This window comes from Channa argus, chromosome 3 (assembly GCF_033026475.1).
Source record: "Channa argus isolate prfri chromosome 3, Channa argus male v1.0, whole genome shotgun sequence".
Taxonomy (NCBI): domain Eukaryota; kingdom Metazoa; phylum Chordata; class Actinopteri; order Anabantiformes; family Channidae; genus Channa; species Channa argus.
This window is the reverse complement of record NC_090199.1, coordinates 9,708,666-9,730,991: the sequence shown is the minus strand read 5'-3', so window position 1 is coordinate 9,730,991 and position 22,326 is coordinate 9,708,666. Positions and strand designations below refer to the sequence as shown.

Sequence of the window (22,326 nt, the reverse complement as noted above, 5' to 3'; positions counted from 1 at the left end):
TTAATAACGGGTTGTTATAGTCTCACGGAATAGAGGTTCCTTCAGTCCATGCAGTAGAGGATCACGAACGGACATGAACTCGGTTGTAGACTTGCCTACTGCTGGCACATCGATTTATCTACCTGTATATAGGGTAGGCTACCTAAACTACTAATATGAATGCAGCTGAGAGGGCGCTTGTGTAAAGTAATCGATCATTTGCAGCATCCCCCAAACGCGCGTTCTAAAGTAGGCTACTCGTTTTGCCTTAAGGTGATTATCTAGTGGGTGTCATAGCTTGTTTTCTCTACGTTTTGCTCCATTCATCACATTACACTATGTAATATAACCCACCAAAACTCTTTTAGCACTGCAAAATTATACTCGGACTTGCCCTTTTAATGCACAAAGACCAAATCACGCGTAATTGTTTTGGCTTACAGTTAATATAACCTAACATGTTTCCATGCATCTTTTGTAGGACAGAACACGAGGAGGAGAGAAGCAGTGATCCTGTGTCGTGGCCATAAAGACTTTATGGTTTGGCTGTCACCTACTTGGCACCTGCCTCTGAATAACCCGATGACACCCATTATGCACCGGGTCTTTTAAAGAGGGATGAATACTAAAAACCACAGGCAAGTTTGTAGCCACCGTGTTACTTTTACCACTACCGGTTTTTACTGCGAGTTCATTTCATTTAGCAGATCCATGTGAGCTGAGATCCAATAACCTGCAATAATCAATGCGCGCTTCCTCTGCAGAGAAAGGAGACTCTGAAGTTTGATCTCTTTGTCTTTGTATCCGACTGCATGCATCTTCACGAGCTTTTTTCTTTTGTCAGTGTGTGTGTGAGAGAGAGAGGGAGAGAGCGAGAGAGGGGATCTTTGGAAACTGCAAGTGCTCCCCGAATTGAGATAAAACAAAGTTTTGGGTCTGCACCAATAGGGTCGAATAGTGCAGGTATGTGTGGAGGTGTGTGTGTTTGTGTGTGAGTGGAGGCGGTGCGCTGACTCGGAGGAGAGAGGAGAGAGAGAGAGAAAGAGAGAGAGAGAGAGAGAGAGAGAGAGAGAGAGAGAGAGAGAGAGAGGAGTGCTGGTTGGAGATATGTGACACCGAGGTTTCTTATGCGAGCAGCAGACATACTGCCGTGCGTCTTTACGCTCCGGTGTCATCCAGTCCTGATAGCCTCACCGTCTCTCTCTCTCTCGCTCTCGTCTGTCCCACAGAAGCCTTACCTGCGAAGCAAAAGCGGAGGACGGCGGAGCCCCTCAGCGGACAGATTGTTGACTGAGAGACATCGGGACGGACAGAGCATGGAGGAGAGCCGGGCCAAATAACTTGCAGCAGCCAACACTTTCCAAAGCCAGACTGTCAGGAGCGACCGATCCTCGCGATGACCTGTTAAATTCCTGCCGCCGATGCTTTCTTTGACGAGTGGATTGACCATCTCCTAACAGCAGAGGCCTGTATTCGTTCGTTTCAGTCTTCAGATGGACCGAGTACCCTCGGCACTGGCCGCTAAGATGCGCTGGATCACGTTGGTGCTTGCCGGCTTGACTTTCTGGGGCAAAGTGACTATTTGTAACTGCTTCGACTACGAAGAGCCAAATTACGATTATTATGAAGAGGAGAAAACGGAGAACATTGACTACAAGGACCCATGCAAAGCTGGTGAGTCTTGTGTTTATATTTTGTCCATTTTAATTATGTAAAAACATGAGAAAAGAAGTATTTGTGCTCCTCTGGTCAGAGTGAACCTCCCGTCCTACCGAGCGCGCTGGCCCTAAGGCGGCACGTGTTTGTGTGTATGAGAGATGACAGCACGCGCGTGTGTGTTTATGTGTGTGCGCACTGGTCCAGATTCCCCTCTATCCCCACCTGTCATAACCGATAAGTCTGTGTCCGGGTGATCCTGGGGGTGGAGGGCACGTGCAGCCCGGTGAAGACCGTTAGATGCATTTTTCAATGCGGGCACAAACACCTAACGGCTGCAACGCCTGCAGGCGAAATTTGTGGACCTGATTGTGGCACAAATGTAAATGGACAGGCTGTGCATGCACGCGTGAGTGTGTCTGTTTGCGGTGCGTCCAGATGTTAAATCAACCATCAACGAAGATGAGAAACAGCTGGACACAACTTACATCTCACTCTCTCTATTTGTACAGCCTATCTCTCTCTCTCAGTCTCACACGTACAAACACACTGTGATAAAATTCTTGTTGGACATTAATGAGAAGTTGGGAGCTGCAGTGGAACAACAGTGTAACCATGTTGGTTCTCATAATACATTCACTGGCTGTGTGTGTGTATATGTTAAAGGCTCCATCTATGTAGCTACATTATGGGATTCCCATAATGTAACAAATTGCCCTTTAAAGAGCTTTTTATACATATTGTTTTTTACTCCAGATTTTATACAGTGCTTTATGTATGTGTGTGTGTGTGTGTGTGTGTGTGTGTGTATGTGTCATTTGTGTGCTCCACCCAGTGAACTCATGTTTTTGACTCAAAGCCCTGAGATCCACTTAAGATGTATGCAGTTCTTAAATTAAAGCAACCTTCCTTTCTATATTTCTTAGAGCACATATGATCTGATTACATGACTTGGTGTCATCTGACAAGGGTTTTACCTAGATGTGTTAAGAATATTGGTTCCTGCACTAGTACCAACACTGTAATTATGTCTGTATTTCAGTTTGTTGAAAATGCGTTTATTTAACGACATATACCAAAATTCTCAGTAAAATATCAACTACACAAATGTTGTTTAGCAAATTGTCACAGTTTGGATCAGAAATCAGTAAAGAAGAGCAAAACTTTGAACAGTTTGTTTGGTACATAATTATCATTATTGAGGCTTAGTTTTCTGATCTAAATTTAAATGTACACACATCTATTTAAATGTAAAGATGTGCCATTCTCCTTTTCACTTTTTCCACCATCACCGCTCTTTATTTGTATGCAGCAAAACTCATTGACCCATAAGGATTATGGTCGCATGCTAACTGAATCTCCCCTCTACTGTGCTCCGGTCCACTCTACTCCCCTTCAAACCCATTCACTTTTCATGTATGACCTCCACTGTTCCTGCAGAGCTGCAAGAGTGATGATGTGGTGCTGTAGAACCAGTAAGCATCTTCTTCAGTTCGGATAGGTGTGTGTGGGCATATATGTCCATGCACATTTATGTTCACGTGTGTATTATCGGCAATTTGCTGCCTTAATGCTGTCTGTGATGACACATTGGGCTGATAAAAACTCCACCCCAGTGCACTGAGTGCCCACACGTGATCAACACACATTCCTCACATACCAAATACCCAAATCTGACAACTGTGGTGTGTGTATTTGTGTTTGTTCTAGTGCACATTAGACTGATCTCTGTGGGGGTGGTTTTATGTTGATACTGCAGTCCCGTAACTCTGTGGCTTTTAGTTCTGCTTAGACCTTACTAAGAAGTGTCTGCATGTGTATGTGTGTTTGGATGGATGCCCGGCAGGTTACAGAGAGACAGTCAGTCTGCATATGTTTGAGTTACTGTCTGACTCTTGTAGGTTAAAATAACACAGTAATGTTTTTATTTTCTCGAAATATCAGTGACCATAAAGAATGTATTTATACTCACGTTCTTGGATGACTGACCACAGATGTGCACACATAAGTATCCTGTTTCTCAGAGCATCAATACCTGATTCTATTTTTTCTTTTTGAGTGAGATTATTGATGCACATTTTTTACTTTTGGTTAATGCTATTTTAAAGATATTGTTTTGGCTTTATGGGATATTTGACAGTAGAGAGCAAATAACAACAGGCGAAAAGGGATGGGAAGGGGACAACCTGCAGCCAAGGTTTATGTCTGGACTTTTTTATTCAGATTAAATGCAAATCAGATGGCAGTTTTGCATTATTGAACTGCATGAGTGCAGTCTATGCCCTGACACACAAGCAGGAGTCATGTTCCCTTTAGTGACTGTAGCTGAAAAATCACATGTATGCGTTGGATATATTCATGCGAAATTCTTTCAAAAGTGTTTCTCCAAGGTTGAACCATTTTTAAATCATTTGGAAATGTTTTCATGTACTTGGACCCTCTCTATTTTTTTTTAGTTTGGGTTGTGTTTTTTAAATTTTGGGTTCAGTTTGAGTGCACCAGGTAATGAATGGACCTTTAGGATGCACCCAATCATCTCACATTCTGTTATATTATGACAAGATCTGAGCAAAGTCATTTTATTGCATATAATCCGTATGTCCATATAGTCAAAGACTAGTGCTGAAATAGATAATACTGTCGATTAATAAATGAGTAGACCAAATAAACCTCGACCATTTATTTGCTCTATTAAAGTTCCACCCATTATGAAACTTTCAGCCACATTACAGCATTTGCACTATTCTGTCCATCGGAACAATTGATAAGGTTAGGGTTAAATTTAATAAAAGCCTATTCATCGAAAAGTACAAATTAATCAACATTCGACCAAACAATCAATTCCTCATCTCAAATATTAATCAAAAATCTCAAATCATTTCTCATAACCACTTCTAATGTGAGGAATTGCTGTTTTGGTATTATGTCATTGTAAATTGAATACCATTGTAATTTGTCTGATGGCAAGCAGAAGCAAGAAAATTAAATTAGGCTTTGCTTGTTTTTTGAGAGAGTAAAAAACTTTTTCATCATATTTGCATGATTCACATATACAGTGCCATTTCCAAATAGGTGGGTATGCTGGGTAAATTGTCATTAGAAACTGAATGTAATGTTTTTGATTCCAAATTTGAAGGAGGCTTTTCACAAAACCACTTGGTGGGACATTTCACAAGTAATTAGGATTTTTGGCAATAGGTGAATATCAGGATTGGGTGTAAAAAGAGCATCCTAGAGAGGCTGAGCCTTTTAAAATTAAGAATGCAGCATGGTTTACCTCTCTGTGAAAGAGAGTAATTACGTTCTCAGAGTTAACTGGAAAGAATTTGGGGATTTCATTATCCATGGATTATAATATTATTTAAACATTCAGAGAATCGGAGAATGAAGAAATATTTGTGCACAAGGGACAAGGTTTAATGGCCGTCATCTTTTGGGTCCTCAGGTGGCACATATTGAAAACAGATACGACTGACCTGTTGTGGAAATCACTGCAAAGGCTCAGGAACACCTCTGAAATCCATTGTAGCTGTGTCCACAAGTGCAAGTTAAAACTCCACCATGCAAAGAAAACATATACATTAACGATCATCCACTGCTGTAACCCTGGTGGTCGCAGTAATGTCATGGGGCACAAGGGTCAGCATGGCCACTCTGAGTCGTCTGCAGCTACACAGCCCCACACACAGCAAAATTTGATACACTGTGTGCAGAGGTGGTAGAAGTACACAAACTTGATATTTAAGTAAAAGTTCTGCCCAAATGTATTTAAAATGGACTGAGGCAAAGTGGAGAACTGCAGATATTATGACACCATGGCTCAGTAGTGAAGGAGTGCGTGTGCTAAAATTACCTCCCTGCAGTCCAGACCTGTCACTCCTTGAAAACATTTCGGGCATTATGAGTCAAAAAATAGGCCAAACTGGTGATCAGTTTAAATCCAATATACAGCATAAAAGTGGAAAATGTTTTTTAAAACCACAAGAGTTGGGCTGTTTCCTCAGTTCCCAAAGGTTTCCAAAGGTTTAGAGAGTGCTATTAAATAAAGAGGTGATGCAACCCACTGGCAAAGCTGCCCTTGTGCCATCATTTTGGAAAGTCCTGCTTACATTAAATTTAAAATGAACATTTTTGCCAATAAACAGATTAATCAATTTTAACATTTGACATCTTGTCTTTGTACTAATCACCATCGAAACTTGTTGCAAACGACTTGCAAATCATTACACTCTGTTTGTATTTACATTTAACACAGTGTCTCAACTTTTATGGAAATGGGGTTTGTACATGTGTCAACATTTACATATACTCTCACGAAAACCTCAAACATGTAAACACCGATACTTCCACAAATGGGTCCAACATGTCCTCACACAACACAGACATTTTCGCTGTCTTCTGAGATGTAGAAAAAAGTGATTAATGGTTTCATTGAAACAACAAACAGCAGATTAATCAGCAGTGAATATAACTGTTAGTTGCGACCTTCTTCTTCTTATCACCAACTCATTCTGTTTGTCAGTGTGTAAAGAGACTGCGTCTGACGGTGAGTGCCGCTTGTAAGAAGTGGAAGCGCAGCTCATTCCAGGCCTGACCCTGTGGCATCGGTCTGAGTGGTTGGTATTCCGCCTCCTGTTTTTGCTGGGAAAACACAACGGGAATATTTGGCTGTCTGCTTATCTCCACCGAGTCCCGCACTAGTAGACAGGAGAACACACACTTCCAGGCCTTTGTGAAGTGATTTCCCTACATGAACACACATGCGCGTGCGCACACACACACTAGATTTATACACACACATACGCAGAGCTCCCTCCATTCACCCGCGCTTATCTCTTCCTGGTTGTCTGCATCCTGCTACTCAGCTGGAGATGACACACACACGCGCACGTACACACACAAATACGCCTGTGCACGAGCTCGTACGCTCACTCAAGAGTCATTCATGCTTCCTTCCAAATCACTGTTCTCATAAACTGCTTACACACACACACACACAGAGTGAAAGCTAAACAAAACCTCAATGTACGAATGAAGCTTGGGATGTTTTCTTCAGCAGTGACCCAAGAAACGGGCTGCAGATTCTGTCCTTCATATATAAAAGTGGGGTATCATAGAAGTGTGTAATATGTGCATTTCTTAATGAACACACATGTCCAAGCTCATATATTACAGCTTACGATTTCCAATAAGAAATTTTGTTGAAGTATGTCAGGAGCGTTTGAAGTTGGAGAAGACTGTCGGATAAGACTTTAGCATTTGAGCTCTCATTATTTCAAAGACAAATAAACATGTAATGAGTGGTGGTTTGTTCTGTTCATTGTACACAGCCTAGGCTTTTGTTAAGTTTTCCAGAGTCAAGCAGAGTTGATAGTGAATCAGTGTCAAGTTCATGGCCAGTGCAACAACAACATAACTAAAATTAACAGCTATATCCCAGTTTTTATGTGGAACTTGAACCAGGGCCTTCCATGTGATTGTTGTCACCCTGCTGTCCACATGACGTGGTTCAATTTGGCCAAAGCTCATTTAAAGCTCATCTAAAAAAAAGAGATGGTCCAGCTGCTCCAGTGGAGAGTAGGGATGGGTTTGCATTCATCTGCCAGCATCACTGGATGAATGAAATTAGTGTGCTGTATGTAGTTAATGCTACTGATTTATGGAAGCATTTTAAAACATTTTAATCTGTACTCAGGCTCAAACTGAAGCGATGAGATTTGTTTAGTTTTGATCATAACCAGTTATTCAAATTTTTGTAATAGCACTTTAACAGTTTCTTTACATTCTGATGAAAAAGTCACTGTCTTCCTTGTTTCAATGATAAAACACTTTCTATAAGTACAGCGGGAAAATTTCTTCATTTATTTGCACATATTTGATCACCTGAGTGTTTTCGCAGTGTGTGTCCAAGCTTTTGATGTGACAGCTAAGATCAGACAAGGAAATCTGAAACCGATGCTGTTTGTACTTAGTGATAAAGTGGAGTCAGAGTTTTAAACATTTTTGACTCACATCTTTGTAGTTTGCTCTGTCTGGCAAAGATCTGCACATGTAAACCTGTCATCAGTTAGTTTGTATAAAGTAACTTGTTCAGTTAGAGTTACATGATGTTTAAAATGTCTACGTTGAAGGACTCCGGTTATTACAGTGTACATAAAAACTGTTGTTTCAAGTTAAAAACTAAGACAGATGACATCTGGCTTTATGTGTCCTCTAACGTGCCACAATTTATGAGGCAGACAAACGTCATCTCCACCATTTCTCTCTTGTGGCTGTGGGCGTGTCAGGGCTCTCAAACTAGAGATTAGCTTGTTTATTAGCAGCGGTGTCTGCACTTTATTTAGCATTTAACATGATGTTAAAACACGATGATCCCAGACAGTACAACAGAGATCCTCTGCACTGCATGTAAACTCTGAGTTTGCTGGTCCCATTCCACGCTGTTTTTTTGGCAAATCACAAATCATCGCTCTCAATTGAGTTCACCTGTTCCCCTGCCTTTTTAAACCCAGCTCTCCCCTTGGTTCCCTGTCAAATCATTGTCTTTGTTTGTCTCTGTAATCAATGCCACACCCCGTCTTAGAGTTTCCCCGTCTCATGGTTTTTTGGACTCTTGACTCTGTTCATGTGCACTTCTGTTACCTGCATCTTGGTCTGAGGTCTGCCCGTGTTCTGACCCTGACTTGTAATTGGTTATCTCCTGATTCGTGTCCCCTTTACAGTCTATAACCTGTAAATATCCCTTAGATAGTTTTGTCCTCCTTGTTGGGGTGATTTTTAGTTCTTCATCTTCTGTTATCCCGTATTCCATGATAAGTTTGTTTAGTCCTTGGTTCACGTATTAATTTTTCTACCCAGCCTAGTCTTTGTTTAATTCATTGTTCATCTATTGTCTCACTTGAAATAAAATCGGTTATCTCACATCCCTCTCTCACTGCGTTGCTTTAGGGTCCTCATACGACAACTGTATTAGAATGCATTTTTATGAACAGGTATTTTGATTACTTACTGTTTGTTTTGTTTTTTTATTATGTATGATGCCCAAGAAATTACTAATAAACCAAAACAATATAATAAACATTTAAGTTAGTTAGTTTTAGAAACAGTGTTATTGAGAATTTGTTCTAGGATAAATTCTGAAACACTTTACTCAACACTGTTCTTTACTGTACTGCATTTAAATGATCAAAAACTAAATCAAATCAATTCAAAATAAATCAGTGCTTGACCTTTAGCTCTATGGATATGTTGTCTAAGAGTTTCAGGTTTTTATAAAGCAGGAAATGAAGTAATTTGTTGATTTAGCTGTTTTGAAGCACTTTAATATTCTGTCTCTAGACCAAGTGTATATGTGCCTGTGCCCGTTTACACTGTATGTGTGCTATGAGCTCTTCAATGAAGTTAATTCCACCATGTCGTGACAGTGAGCTACTGTTCACCCCATCCCTTTTGTAGGAAGGAAATTAGAGCAGTGTGTGTGTGCTTGGCGATGTGGATGTGTGTGTTGGTAAGAGAGCGAGTGGTCTCACTCATAATATATTAAACAGGATTTTCCCGAGCAGAGTGCTCCTGCCACTGAGCTTACAAAGCCTTCCTCAGGATTCCCGCCTCAGCACAAACTCTGCGGGCGTGCTGAGAGCCAGTTGTTTGTTTTGGAGCGTCATTGTTCCGGAGCCGCAGAAGCCATGAGTCAGCAGCACCGTCACTCCGCCCACCTGCCACGCATTGCTCAATTATTAAAAGTCTGGGTGCTTTAATGTCACCTTGCTTTTCCTGATGGTATTTATAGCAGCACAAATCATACACTCGTTATTGGCTGAGGAAAGAAGAAAAGCTGCCCTGGAACATAGCAAACCTACTTCTAGCTAAGTTTATTAGGTTAAAATCTTTATTCCTTTAAGCCTTTTAAGGTTCTAAAAGATAAGTTGCCCTTTAAAAATAAATTCAAGTTGTTTGAGTTGGGAGTTATTCATAAGTTGAACAGTAGACCTATATGATTCAGTAAGATAATTAAAAAGATTAACTAAATAAATTATACTGTACTGCTAGAGTGGATCTTTGTACACAGCTTGTTGAGATTGTGGGCCGCTGGTTGGTCCTCACCCAGGACACAAATCCAGCCATGTTTGGCTCCCGTCACAATGTCTGGCCAAACCCATGACCTACTGGAGAATCCCAGTGTTACAGTAATGTGATTAGGAGGTTACACAGATCTCTCTGCGTGTGTGTGTCATATGATATGTTATTCTGCCTCATACCGAACGTTTCTTTGCCAGTTATCCTGTTCACTGAATGTTGGAGCTGTTTTTCAGTGTGCAGCTCTTTTGATATCACATATTTCCTTTATACTTTTCTTTACATTTCTAATTCAGTTATGGTCAAAGAAACACAAACTCTTGTAAAGTAACCACGTTTGACAATAAGTTATATTGTTTCCATCTTTTCTGTTTGATGCTCTTTCATGCACCAGCACTCTGCACATGTTGTTTTTGTTTTTTTACGTTTCAAAAGTTATATTAATAGATGTATTTTGTGACAGTATAAGAGGTTAATATATTCCTGCCAACATGATTTGCTTATTGGTCTGGGCTTTATTTGTACTTGTTCCCCTTCAATTTAGCGATTCCAGACCCAGTTACACACGCGTGATGAGCGTGTGTGTGGCTGTGTGTTTTATGGCTTGGTTTCACAGCAGTTATTTTAGATTACAGTAGTGTGTAAACATCCATAGAAACCATTCATGTGGTATTTTCAAAAGCAGTTGCAGTTGCAGTTGCCTACGAACTACTACACCTCAGGATTTATGTCCATTTCTAGCATTTGCTGCCAAAGGAGAAAGCACTGTACCATTTGTGGATCTTAGGGGTAGTGTGTGTAGCATAACTGTTTGAGAGTTGAATACAGGTGTGTTCACAGATCTGCAATCAACATTCACCTTTTTATTTACAGAATATTGCAAAATATTTTAGTTTACTAACTTAAAAGCTAAAGTACGTAACTTAAAAAGGTTCCATAGATTATCTTAATGTGGAGAGTTGCTTGTGAAACCTCCAATGACACAGAATTACAGGGGTCATCACACCCTGTGTGAATTTGTGATCCTATAACTCATGGGCTTTGACACAGCATTAAATGTTATGGCCTGGGTGGATTTCCAGTCTGTTGCCACAGCAGCTTGATGTACAAATATTCTATAGTGTAGCTCTAGCCACAATCAGGATCTCAATCCAATGGCTTTTGGCTTTTCCCTTCAGGGGTTGCCACAATGGAAAACATTCTGCACTTTGATTTGTTTTTTTACGCCAGATGCCCTTGGTGGCTCGGCGGGGCCACACCTGGTGGGGTGGGATTCGTTGCATCCCAAGTCAAACTAGTGCTGGCAGGTGCAGATTTGGTAGGGATCCAGAATTTTAAAATCATTGCCACTGCTCATAAAAAAAACAACTTAAAATTGACATTTATCACTCTGTTTTTCTGTTGTATCATCCTTTGCTCAACTGTTTAATTGCATTGTCTGTGTTTCGGACTATTACAGTCGTGAAGAAAGTCTTCTATTTAAATGCTCATGCACAATCCTGATGGCCCTGCATGTATAGGTTTGTATATAATGATCATGCCATAATGTTTAAACAGGAATGACAAGCTGCTAAGTGATATCTCCCAATTGGTGAAAAGATCAACAAACCTTTGGTAAAATGACCACTGCTGGCAGTCCAAATACATCAAAATATAATCCAATTATTCTAGACAGATTTCCTGCTACTCTCCTTCAGACTTGGCCTATTAAACAAAAGGTTTCTTAAAGAATGTTCATTAATGAAGCTGAAACCCGGTTTGTCATTTTAACCAGTACAAAGCTCTTTTCTCAATATTTTTTAAGCTGACCCTTAATAAACCACTATAGACCACTCATTGATCTGCTTTTCCATCTAACCTGCATATCTTGTTACAACCGCAAGTGGGATCTTCATGTCAGTCTGAATGTCCTCCAGGTGAGCCATGCCTGTAGTGAATGTTTCTGATAGAAAGTTGTCCGATACTGTGTTGTAAAAAAACAACCAGCTGAAACATGTGTTTAGTCCGAGAGTGACATGATGACCATGATGTCGTCCATAGCTTTTTTTATATTTAGAAGATCTTTATCATGGCTCTAAAATCTAATTTTCAACCACAGAAATGAGTTAGTCACAGACATCCTCTTCCAGGATTTCCATGATTCTCCTGCAAATCGAAAGTGTCTCCCTGAAGCCTGCAAGTTAACGATAAACCAGAAGCCAAATATCTTCTGTTTATGTTGTGTTACTTCTCATGTGCTGCTCTCTGTAGACTTCAGAGTAAGCAGGCCATCAGCCTGTAGAGATGTGCTTCCAAAAGTGTTGGGCAGTTGTGTTCTGGAAACACTAATAATTAGTTTAAATTCAGGACAGTAAAATTAAATACGACTGTTAAGAAGAAAGTAGAAATTTGTCTTTGTGGCACTGCTTCTGTTCCATCTTACAGGGTGTTACAGATTGTTTCACATTAAAAAATATTTTTGGATGAAGTATCATGTTAATAGCCCACTTAATTGGAAAATATGGTTTATTTGATCTGTGAATCTGTTGAACGCAACCTTGCTCCATCATTTCAAACCTCAAACCACAACACCTGCTGTTGCTCACAGAGGGTTTATATGGATCAAGCAGCTTGCACAATGATTACTGATGGAGAAAATCCTCAAACAGGGACGATTTATTTATTTTTAAATATTGCAGCACGTTCACAGTCACAGCTACAGACAGTGGAGTGGCTCATACACAAGCACACACATTTTAGCCCGCCTATAGTGTGACCTTATATTTTCCTAATGAGGAGCTTAGAGTGTGTGTGTGTGTGTGTGTGTGTGCGCCTTAGTGAATACAGCCCATGTGCATCATTCTCAGCTGTATTGTACTGAATATTTGTAAAATATTTAAAATTTGCGGAAAATTTTACATAAAATAAATACAGTAAGAATTTGGGAGATGTTATGTAAATGGCTGCTGTGTCAAATCCCAGCTTACAGTTAATCGCAAAAACGTTTACATTAAAGCTCATGTTCACCCTACATGTCCCAAAAGTAACAAATAAATACCCACTATTATTTAGGGGGAAATTGTTAATTGAAATTATTATTATTTTTTTTCGTTGGACAATATTACACTCAATCGTTCCCCACCATTGCACACATATAACGACACAGTCACTTTTGTACAACGGCCTGACGATTGCTAACAGGCTGCAGAGCCAAGCTCAATAAAACACAAACAGGTCTGCTTGCTATCCAATTAGCCAACATGGTGGGAGGTGATGGATGCATGTGGGGATAGTCTGCCTTTCAGTGTATGTTTTAATGCATTACTTGCGTGTGTGTGTGTTTGCTGCAGTGCCCCTGCTGAAGGGCAAACAATAAGGCCCTGGTCAGCATGATGTAGGTCTCCTGGGATGTCCTAGGGGTTTTGGATCACCTTTCCTCCCTGCATCTCCCTGCCTCACTGTCCTCACCCCTCCTCACACACTGGCTTGACTTTGGGCTATTTATGGTATCTCTATGGATTAGCAAGACCCCAACGATCAATGGGCCAAACTTACTATCACAGTACTCTCTGTCTCTCTCGTTCTCACTTTGTGCCTCTGCTTGTGTCAGCTTCTTTTGTCGAGAAAACCTTTAATCTTTGTAGTTTCTCTTGTTGTCCTGAAATATCTGAAATTACTAGAACCCCATTGTCAGCGTACTGCCACAAACACGCCGTCCTATAAATAGAAACAAAGCCAGGGGAATATCATTACTAATGCAGGTGCAACATGACACGGTCTATGTTTATATCAGAATTCACCAAGCTTTTGCTGGTGAAGTGGCATTTTCTTTACGTGTAAGTGGATTCTTTGTACCCATTTGGTTGTATTTGTGTCGCACTATGGCTATACTTATGTAGATAACGCAACAGAGAAGAGTGTCAGTAGAAATTGTGTCCTCTGTGGTGCAATTTGGTGTCAGAAATTACATTTGTACCAGTGCCTGTTCAGACCACATTTTAGTGCAATTGATGGTGTCATTTTGTTATTTTTGTGGCTTTATATGGCAAAGTCACACATACATCAACCTCTTCAGTATCAGATAAACCCCTTTAATGTCACGACATTTACACATTTGACACTTCACTTTTTGACCATTTAATGCAACTATATTTAATTGATGGAAAACTAATAGTTTTCTACTGTACGTGCGTCACATAAAACTGAAGTGGTGTTACATTAAGCTGCAATTGATGAAATTCCTAAAAATCTGTCATGCCAACGTTTTTCAGCAGCATTAATCTGCACTAACACACACTATAAGTTTACTTTATGTGCCCTTGATTAAGACAAATTGTACTCTGAAGATAAAAACATAATGGATTAATAGTCAATAAATGCAAATGACAAGGTTCAACTTTCTGACTTCTCAAATGTGAAGAAGAATATGCTTTTACTTGTTTTAACTTATTATTTGAGAGATTGGGTTATGGATTGAGCAAAAAATATAAGTTTAAATGTGTTACTTGGGTCTCTGGAAATATATAGATGTTGTGGCTTGGGGTGTGCCAGTGCTAATGCCAAAACTTCTCCAATGCCGCACCCAGTACTGCATTAATCTCTGCGGGTAGGCGAAGTGGAAGAATGTTTTAAGATAAGTTTTAAGATGCATGTTACTGATTATGACAACAGTAAAGCAAAGTAAGGTCAGCTTTAGCTGTGCTAAAGTCTCAAGCTCATTTACTAACAGTCATACTGATGTTTCTTATGATTATTTTAAAATGGCAGTGCCGGTGCCTAGCCCTGGAGAAATTGGGGAGGGTTGCGTCAGGAAGGACATTCGGCGTAAAAACTGTGCCAAATCAACATCCAGACTAATGATCCGCTGTGGCTGGGGATGGGTATGGGCTGTTGGGGGTTCAGTGTCTTGCCCAGAGACACTAAACTATGGTTGGGAAGAGCAGGTCACGAACCTCCGACCCTGAGGCCGGTAGACAGCCACTCTACCAACTGATACACAGCCACCCGACACATAATAGATGTAGTGTAATAAATAATAATAGAAACATTGCAGCAGCTCCACCCTGTAGATCAGAGATTATCATCATATCTATCCGACACAAGACACCACCATTCAACAGCACACACAGACTGTATCTGATATCATGATTCGTAAACCATCTGTGGTCATTGTGGTTCGCACTATTGTTGGCGAGAGGAGCACAGTTGAGCACAATGGCACCCTGACCCCCCACTTCCTTTAGTGGCTATCCTGATTAGTGCAGTGACAAGCTTCTCACATGCCATTGTTAATGTATTAGTGTTCTGAGTCCCTGTGGAGGGCAATAACTCTACTCATCTAATCATTTAGTTAGTGCTTATCACCCAACTGTTTATTGTTACAGACTGGGGGATATACTGTAGCTATAGCAGGACAATAAAAAAATAGAAACACAGCTATGTGCATATTAGGTTGTAGTGTTGTACAAAAAGATGCGAATGGTTGTTTCAAACAGGGTAAAATGTTATATAACAAATTATATGACAAACTGTTGCTGCAAGGGTTTTATTTCTCTCTCAACAAAATATGGGATTTACCCAAACTTTTGCAAGATTCCCTGCTCTCACTGCTGTGGCAGGATAGGTGGGATCATTGTCAAAGATTTTGGAGAATGTAGCCAATAGGGGAAGTGTAATCTCTGCCCAAAATTTGAACATGATCATGAAGTTGCATTATTTGCTTCTCAGTAGGCATCATTCCCAAGATCAACTCTAAGAAATGTATAAAACTAATATTTAGATACAGAATCTTGATTAGATTGTGCTAATATGTTCTCATTGTTCCAGCTTTAAGCATAAGATGCATTATTTGTTTACTAAAACAGAATCAAATGACCAGCTTTTTACAACAAATTCTGTGCATTTGCCTGGTTTTACATTCACTATTCTGCTGTGTTTCTGGCGTTTATGTTGAGTATACATCCACAATACAGTGCACCACACTGTGTCAGATTGCAGTGGTAAGCCCCACAAGAGTAAAATAGTGTTTGTGGACAGTGTGCAGAAACCTTTACCCAGAGAGTTCGGAAAGAGGGGGCATGAGGGGGAGAGACACAAGTGGTATAAATTGGCAGGCAGGGAGAGGGAGTGTCACTTCTCAAGTACACATGGCCAAATGGACCATTATTAGACCAATGGGAACTGTGTGTGTGTGTGTGAGTCAAAGAATGAGGGAGAAGAAAAGGAAAACAGAAACTTGTGTTTGATAAAAACCACAGCACCTAAAACCTATAAGTACTTGAGTGCAGTATGGTATTGTAAGAGAGTATAAATGACTAAGACGACTACTGGAGCATACATGCAATTGATGTAATTACTTCAGTAGTGAAAGGAAAAACACCTGAGCTGCTTCCTGGTACATGATTAGTAGCATGATTGTACTTGATTATCTACTACTGTACTTTACTGCACATTGTATTAAAAAAGCTCCCAATGGCCCTGGAGATCTTGGTGGGTCAAACAATTTGTGCTTCAACTTAACTAAAGTGGAAATAAATCCAAGCTGTAACAGCCTTGAAAAGACGAGACATCATACTTGACAAGGTTTGAATTTCTGGGGTTGATGCATATAGAGTGCAAAACAATGGGAAAAATCTGGAGACTAGCCAGTCATTCACACATTTATAACTTCACGTCTCGACAAATGCCATGCCTGGTCACTGAAATTATGAGTTTACTACGATAATAACTGAGATTTTTCTCTAATTTCCAGCTGCATTTTGGGGAGACATCGCTTTAGATGAAGATGACCTGCGGATGTTCCAGATTGACAGGACGATAGACCTGACACAGCACATACACATGCACACACACTCCCGAAAGGGGCACATGTCTGGTGAGTGGACACAGCGTAATCATCATATAACACACTCTCACACTCATTAACTGGCAGCTGTAGAGTAGAACATCCTGAGCAGGAAGGAAGTAGACAGGGTCCACCTGATGATATCAGTGTTTGTTGTGCATTGTTTGTGGGTTGATTCTTGGCTCCTGTGTATGTTTTTGCTTGTCAGGTGGCCTGGAAGAACATGAGACAGCAAAGAAGAGAGGATCATTATACCTGCTACTGGAAAAAATACGCAGATATGGTTTTGGTAAGGAATAAAAAAATGTACAACCCTTTGTGATTTCTGTGTTGTAATCTGTATATATTCTTTTTTATTCCAGCACAGTGCAGACAGAAAGAACCCATTGGTTTCCAAGCCTACTGAACGAATGATTTAAAACCAAACAGAAACTTATTTACTTGGCAAACATTCAGTGTCCAAATTTAGATGTTAGATTTGTTCCAATAATTTTGTAATTTTTAGTCTGTTGCTGCAGTAAAATTCACAATGTACCCTGTCAGTCTTTGAAAATTGTCTTTTTGGGTCGTTATACAACTTGCAAATATTAAGAAATTAACTGCACTCTAAATACTGTATTTGCAAATTGCTACTTGCTAATTGTAACTTTGTCAAGACCTAATTTTCCCCCTGAGAATTCTGTACAGAGTAAACCAGTATAGTATGCAAGGCAAAAGTGCCTAGTTTTTTCATAATAAAGTGATTATTAATTAATTAATGCAAACCGCTGGTTAAATTTTATAGTGAATGAAGTAAAATGCAGCTGTACAAACTGAAGTGTGTTTGTTTTATAATGATACATAATAATTGCTACAAACATGGCTGGACCTAGCTACAAAATGTTTGAATTTAGTTTATATTAGAACAAATCTACTCATCCAGTAGATTACCAACCTATTTAAATTAAAATGTTAATAAAATATCACCAGATCAATTTCTAACAGTTTTATTACTTTCTGCTTTGAAAGCAAACTCTAAAAGGTCGTGTAGAATATGAAATAGTATAATCAAATTATATGAAAGCATAAAAATAGCCTAGTAATTTATTCATTTTAAATAGTGGTAAATCTGATCATGGTTCCTTTCTTCCTACTCGTTTAGATTATTTCCCCAAGAACATCAGCAAGGGAGCTGCCAGTCCCAAGAGCCAAACTGGGAAAGATGGGAAGACTGAGAATGCTGTAAAGAGGCGTATTCGTCGAGCAGCCACATCCCGAGCCGAGAGGATATGGCCTGGAGGAGTCATTCCCTACGTCATAGGAGGAAATTTTACTGGTAAGTAACCCAACTGGACTAATGCCAGTACTGCTCAGCAGTAAAACACACACACCAATGTGTGATTGTGTGTGTGTTTTAGGTAGTCAGAGGGCCATGTTCAAGCAGGCCATGCGTCACTGGGAGAAACAAACGTGCGTAACTTTCATTGAGAAGACAGATGAGGAAAGCTACATAGTGTTCACGTACCGGCCCTGCGGGTGAGTTTGACATATGTCTTTGCGTGTGTGTGTGTGTGGGGGGTGTTTGTACCTAGAGTTCAATAGTGACCTTGTCACAGTGAGAGACGATACGGTCACTCAACAATGGCTTCACTTTCCTTCCTGTCCTGCTCCTGGTTCCCCATCGGACCAATCATGCTGCTTGGATTTAAGTGTTTGTATGTTCATACAGTGTTTTCGTTCATACTCTGCAGAAGTGCATTGTTCTGCTGAGTGGCGGCACGGAGGGGTCAAAGTGTGTTTGTACAGTGATGGCACTTCACCAACTGGTTGTAAGTTGTAAGGTTTTAGAGTAGTTGAGATGAGGGCATTTGTAGTCTTGTTGATTAGCTCTATTGTCAGAGATTTATAGACAACATTTTAATTTGGTCAGGTTCTGTTATGACTGTATCATTTCTGTGATACAGCATTTACAGTATCACAGAAAAAGCTTGGTGTCTTTTTAAAAGGAAAATATGGTTTTGTAGTTATAATAAGACACCAAAATATTGATATACATAGACAATAAATAAAATGACTGTATATTATTGCCACAAGTTTTGGAAATTATGGAAAAAACAAGCATAAAACTAAATAGGGCTTCTAAAAACTAATTAATATATATATTTTTTTGCCTGATTGAGATCTGTGGTGATAAAAATATTATTCACTGTAACAGTGATTAAAAAATTGTGCAAATTCCAAAATGTATGGCTTTTTAATTCCTGTGCCTGTTCTGTTCTTATTTGATGGCCGGTACATGCATCTGTCTTTCAAGTGATGGATGGAGCAGTATAAATTCATAATGTTATAAAAGCATATATATATATATATTAATGCACATACTTGGAGGCATTTAGATAAGCTACAACTCTGCATGTTAACTAATGGTGACAGTTGTTTATTGCTCTGTGATAGGCTGCATCAGAGATTAGACCCTTAAATCTGATGCATAAAACCCTCCAGCTTTTGTGTGTGATATGTGTAAAAGAAAGAGAAAAAGACAGAAAACATGTACTGTTACTGTAGTATAAAGTAGAACCACAATACAATTTTGTGCTCTGTGTGTGTAAAGTAGTTGTGCTGCAAATATCTCAGGAAAAGACTCTCTACTCCAGTGACTCCTGATCCTGCAATCAGCTCGCTGGGTAACTTTAATCAGATTTGTTAGCCTGGCACAGATGTCTCTGCTAAACAGAAAAAGAGAATGAGTGCGTGTGGGTGTGTTTATATGTGTGTGTTCTGTGAGCAGCAATATGTGAATTCTCACAGCTTTTTCACTGTGGGTTATGAAACTGCAGCGCTGTCAAAGTATTGTATGTAAATAAATCCTGCCACGTTTCCTCCGGTGGCTGTACTGTAGTACAGGGCAGGAAATCCTGTATGTGTGTATGTGTGTGTCGGTGTGTATGCGTGTTCATACAGCACTGCTGACGCTTTTTCTATTGCCAAATGTGTAGTAAATATCAACTGCTTATCTCCCTGCTATCAACTTCCCACTAATTCCTAATAGGTGTTGTTCCTATGTGGGTCGTCGTGGCAACGGGCCCCAGGCTATTTCTATAGGCAAGAACTGTGACAAGTTTGGCATTGTGGTGCACGAACTGGGGCACGTCATTGGCTTCTGGCACGAGCACACGCGTCCTGACCGGGACGATCATGTGACCATCATTCGGGATAACATCCAACCAGGTGAGACTCGTTAGTCTGGGTCTCTGCTTCAATCATTGAGTGCTGTCTTTATCTGAAGGCAAGTAAGGAAATTTACGGACTATGTGTGTGTAGAGTTTTGAATTCACACTTGTGTCTGGCTCTGTGTGAGTGTGAATGAGGCTTTTAATGGTTGTGAAGTCACCTAGGCTCCCAGACTGTCTGTCGGTTTTCCTCCAACATGCTCGTCTGATCTGTCAAACATCCACAGTCTGACAGGTGTTAAAATGAAAAACACCATAGTCCATGAGACTTGTTGTTATTAAGAAACTCATCAGAGATCACAGCTACACTGTTCCAATGTACCTTATTATATCTTAATCATTTAATCATATTTTAATCAAATGCGTGTGTGTCTGTGTGTGTGTGTGCGTCCATGTGTACGTGTGTGTGCGTGTCTGTGTGTGCATGCGTGCATGCATGCATGCATGTGTGTTTGTACATGTGTGGTTCCCAGGCCAGGAGTATAACTTCCTCAAGATGGAGCCCGGGGAGGTCAACTCTCTTGGGGAGCCATATGATTTTGATAGCATCATGCACTACGCCAGGAACACCTTCTCACGGTAACCAGCGGCAACATGTCATCTGCTGTCTTGTTTTGATTTATAGTACAAAACCGATCAGATGTCAGACGCATGATGTGCCAAAACACATTTTTTTATCAGTTTGAAGACTGCTTTGTCATTTTTTTTTAAAGAATGACCCACTTTTTGAATGTTAAAGCTGTCGTTAATTGTTTTGTGTTAGAACTGATAGTGAGACCTACTCCTCACCAATTTATAACGAACCAGTGTCCAGTTGTGACCTATCATCATCACTTGCATATGACTTCAAATTGTGATTGGTAAAACCAAAAAGTTATTTTTCCCCTGTTTAATCTTTTATACTTGTGCTTTTTTGTCAAGTTTAGAATTTTGAATGTCAGGATACAAAACTTCCCAGATAAAACCATGATGTAAAACATTCAGAATATTTGGTTTATTATCATGTGTGACAAAATAAGCATATGCTCCTTTGGAGAAGCTAGAAAAAAAGAATAATTTCAATATCTCATTCCAATAATATGATAATTAATTGGCTGGTATAGGTGCATTCTCTATTTCCATTGCAGAAACTTGAAGAAAATGTGCTTAATTATCTAGTAAATGAGTTCATTTCGAGGAAAAACACATTTTTCTGCAGCAGAGACATTTTTTGGCTTATTATTATTTTAAAAGCCTTGTGACCAACTGGATTTATTTTAGAAAACTAATTGTATATCAGGATAAACCCCTTTGAGATGTATCATCTTGTTCAAAGGGGTCCCAAAATGTATCCTGCAAGCTGTGATCCCTTATCTTTAGATAAACAAATGTGTTGTCATATTTAATTTGCCTCTAATTAGAGCAGCCTGTGTATTAAGTAGCTTTTTATCTTCCTCTAGGGGGATGTTCCTTGACACCATCCTTCCATCCAGAGATGAAAACGGCGTCCGGCCTGCTATTGGCCAGCGGACCAGGCTCAGTAAAGGAGACATTGCACAGGCAAGGAAGCTGTATAGATGTCCAGGTACTTATATATTTACACTGAGACCACAATGTGTGTGTGTGTGTGTGTGTGTGTGTGTGTGTGTGTGTGTGTGTGTGTGTGTGTGTGTATGTGTGTGTGTGATGGTGGGGGTTATGCCTTTGCTGTCGTCATAGCTAACAAACAACAATTATCTGTTTATCTGCTCGTGTCTATTAAATTGGCCCACACCTTCACTCTCTCAGGCACAGAGGTGAAGCTGAGTAATTTGTTTTTCCATGTGATACTTCCCTCTCTGTTTTCGGGTCTCGCACACCACACACGCTCTTCCCATTCATTTTTGTGCATATACGCACCATCATGATGTCCCTGTGGCCCTGTTCTGATGTGAACGTGATCTGGATCTGCTCTCAAGCTGAGCTCTGTAGTTATGTTGCAAACTGATGTTATAAATGCTGCCATCCCTCTCAGGGCCACACACAAAGTCACATCCTCAGGATGACTTCACATTCCAGGTCATTGTGTACACATCATGGATCTGAGCCAAACAGTTTAAATATGATTTGTCACATTTCCTTTTGCTGTTATTAGATAGTCTCTGCTTCATAATGTGCTTATGTATTTATTTATTTTGACTATTTTTTTCAAGCAAAATGTAATTCATCCTAGAATATTCAAGAATTAATGTAGTTTTTTTTAAATATTCAAAACTGCTAAGGCAGCACAGATTGCAATAACACACATTGAACAAGGCCATGTGTCTGTTCTAGTGTGTCTCAGCTGGAAATACAATACATACCACTTACAAGTTCTTATTGGAGCGATACCATGTTCACTGACAGATGAACAGAGCCCCAGGGCATTGTGGGGGAAAACAGCATGCATGATGGGATAGGAGGGGCACATTTGGCTAACCTCCTTTTGAGAGGGAGTGATGGCGTTAAACACAGAGTGACGCGTTTAGGGAGTGATTTTTTTTCTTCTGAAATTTCTCCTAAAATCCAGCTGTAAAAGTTTTATTCTTCAATGTTGTAAATTAAGTCTGTCACTCTTACTCCCCT

General features: G+C 39.9%; 1 protein-coding gene across 2 annotated transcripts in view; it reads left to right on the top strand.

The window, feature by feature from the left end:
* The first annotated feature begins 1,066 nt into the window (after window positions 1-1,066).
* tll1 (tolloid-like 1) overlaps window positions 1,067-22,326 on the top strand; it is a 44,359-nt gene continuing 23,099 nt past the window's right edge. Inside the window, exons 1-8 of one of the 2 annotated variants that reach the window (XM_067498955.1) lie at window positions 1,067-1,653; window positions 16,442-16,564; window positions 16,743-16,823; window positions 17,676-17,849; window positions 17,932-18,049; window positions 19,563-19,741; window positions 20,217-20,322; window positions 21,183-21,307. In XM_067498955.1, the coding sequence (XP_067355056.1) occupies window positions 1,473-1,653; window positions 16,442-16,564; window positions 16,743-16,823; window positions 17,676-17,849; window positions 17,932-18,049; window positions 19,563-19,741; window positions 20,217-20,322; window positions 21,183-21,307 (1,087 nt within the window). In that variant the 5' untranslated portion in view covers window positions 1,067-1,472. The remainder of the gene's footprint in view (window positions 1,654-16,441; window positions 16,565-16,742; window positions 16,824-17,675; window positions 17,850-17,931; window positions 18,050-19,562; window positions 19,742-20,216; window positions 20,323-21,182; window positions 21,308-22,326) is intronic. The other variant, XM_067498956.1, reaches the window with a different exon arrangement.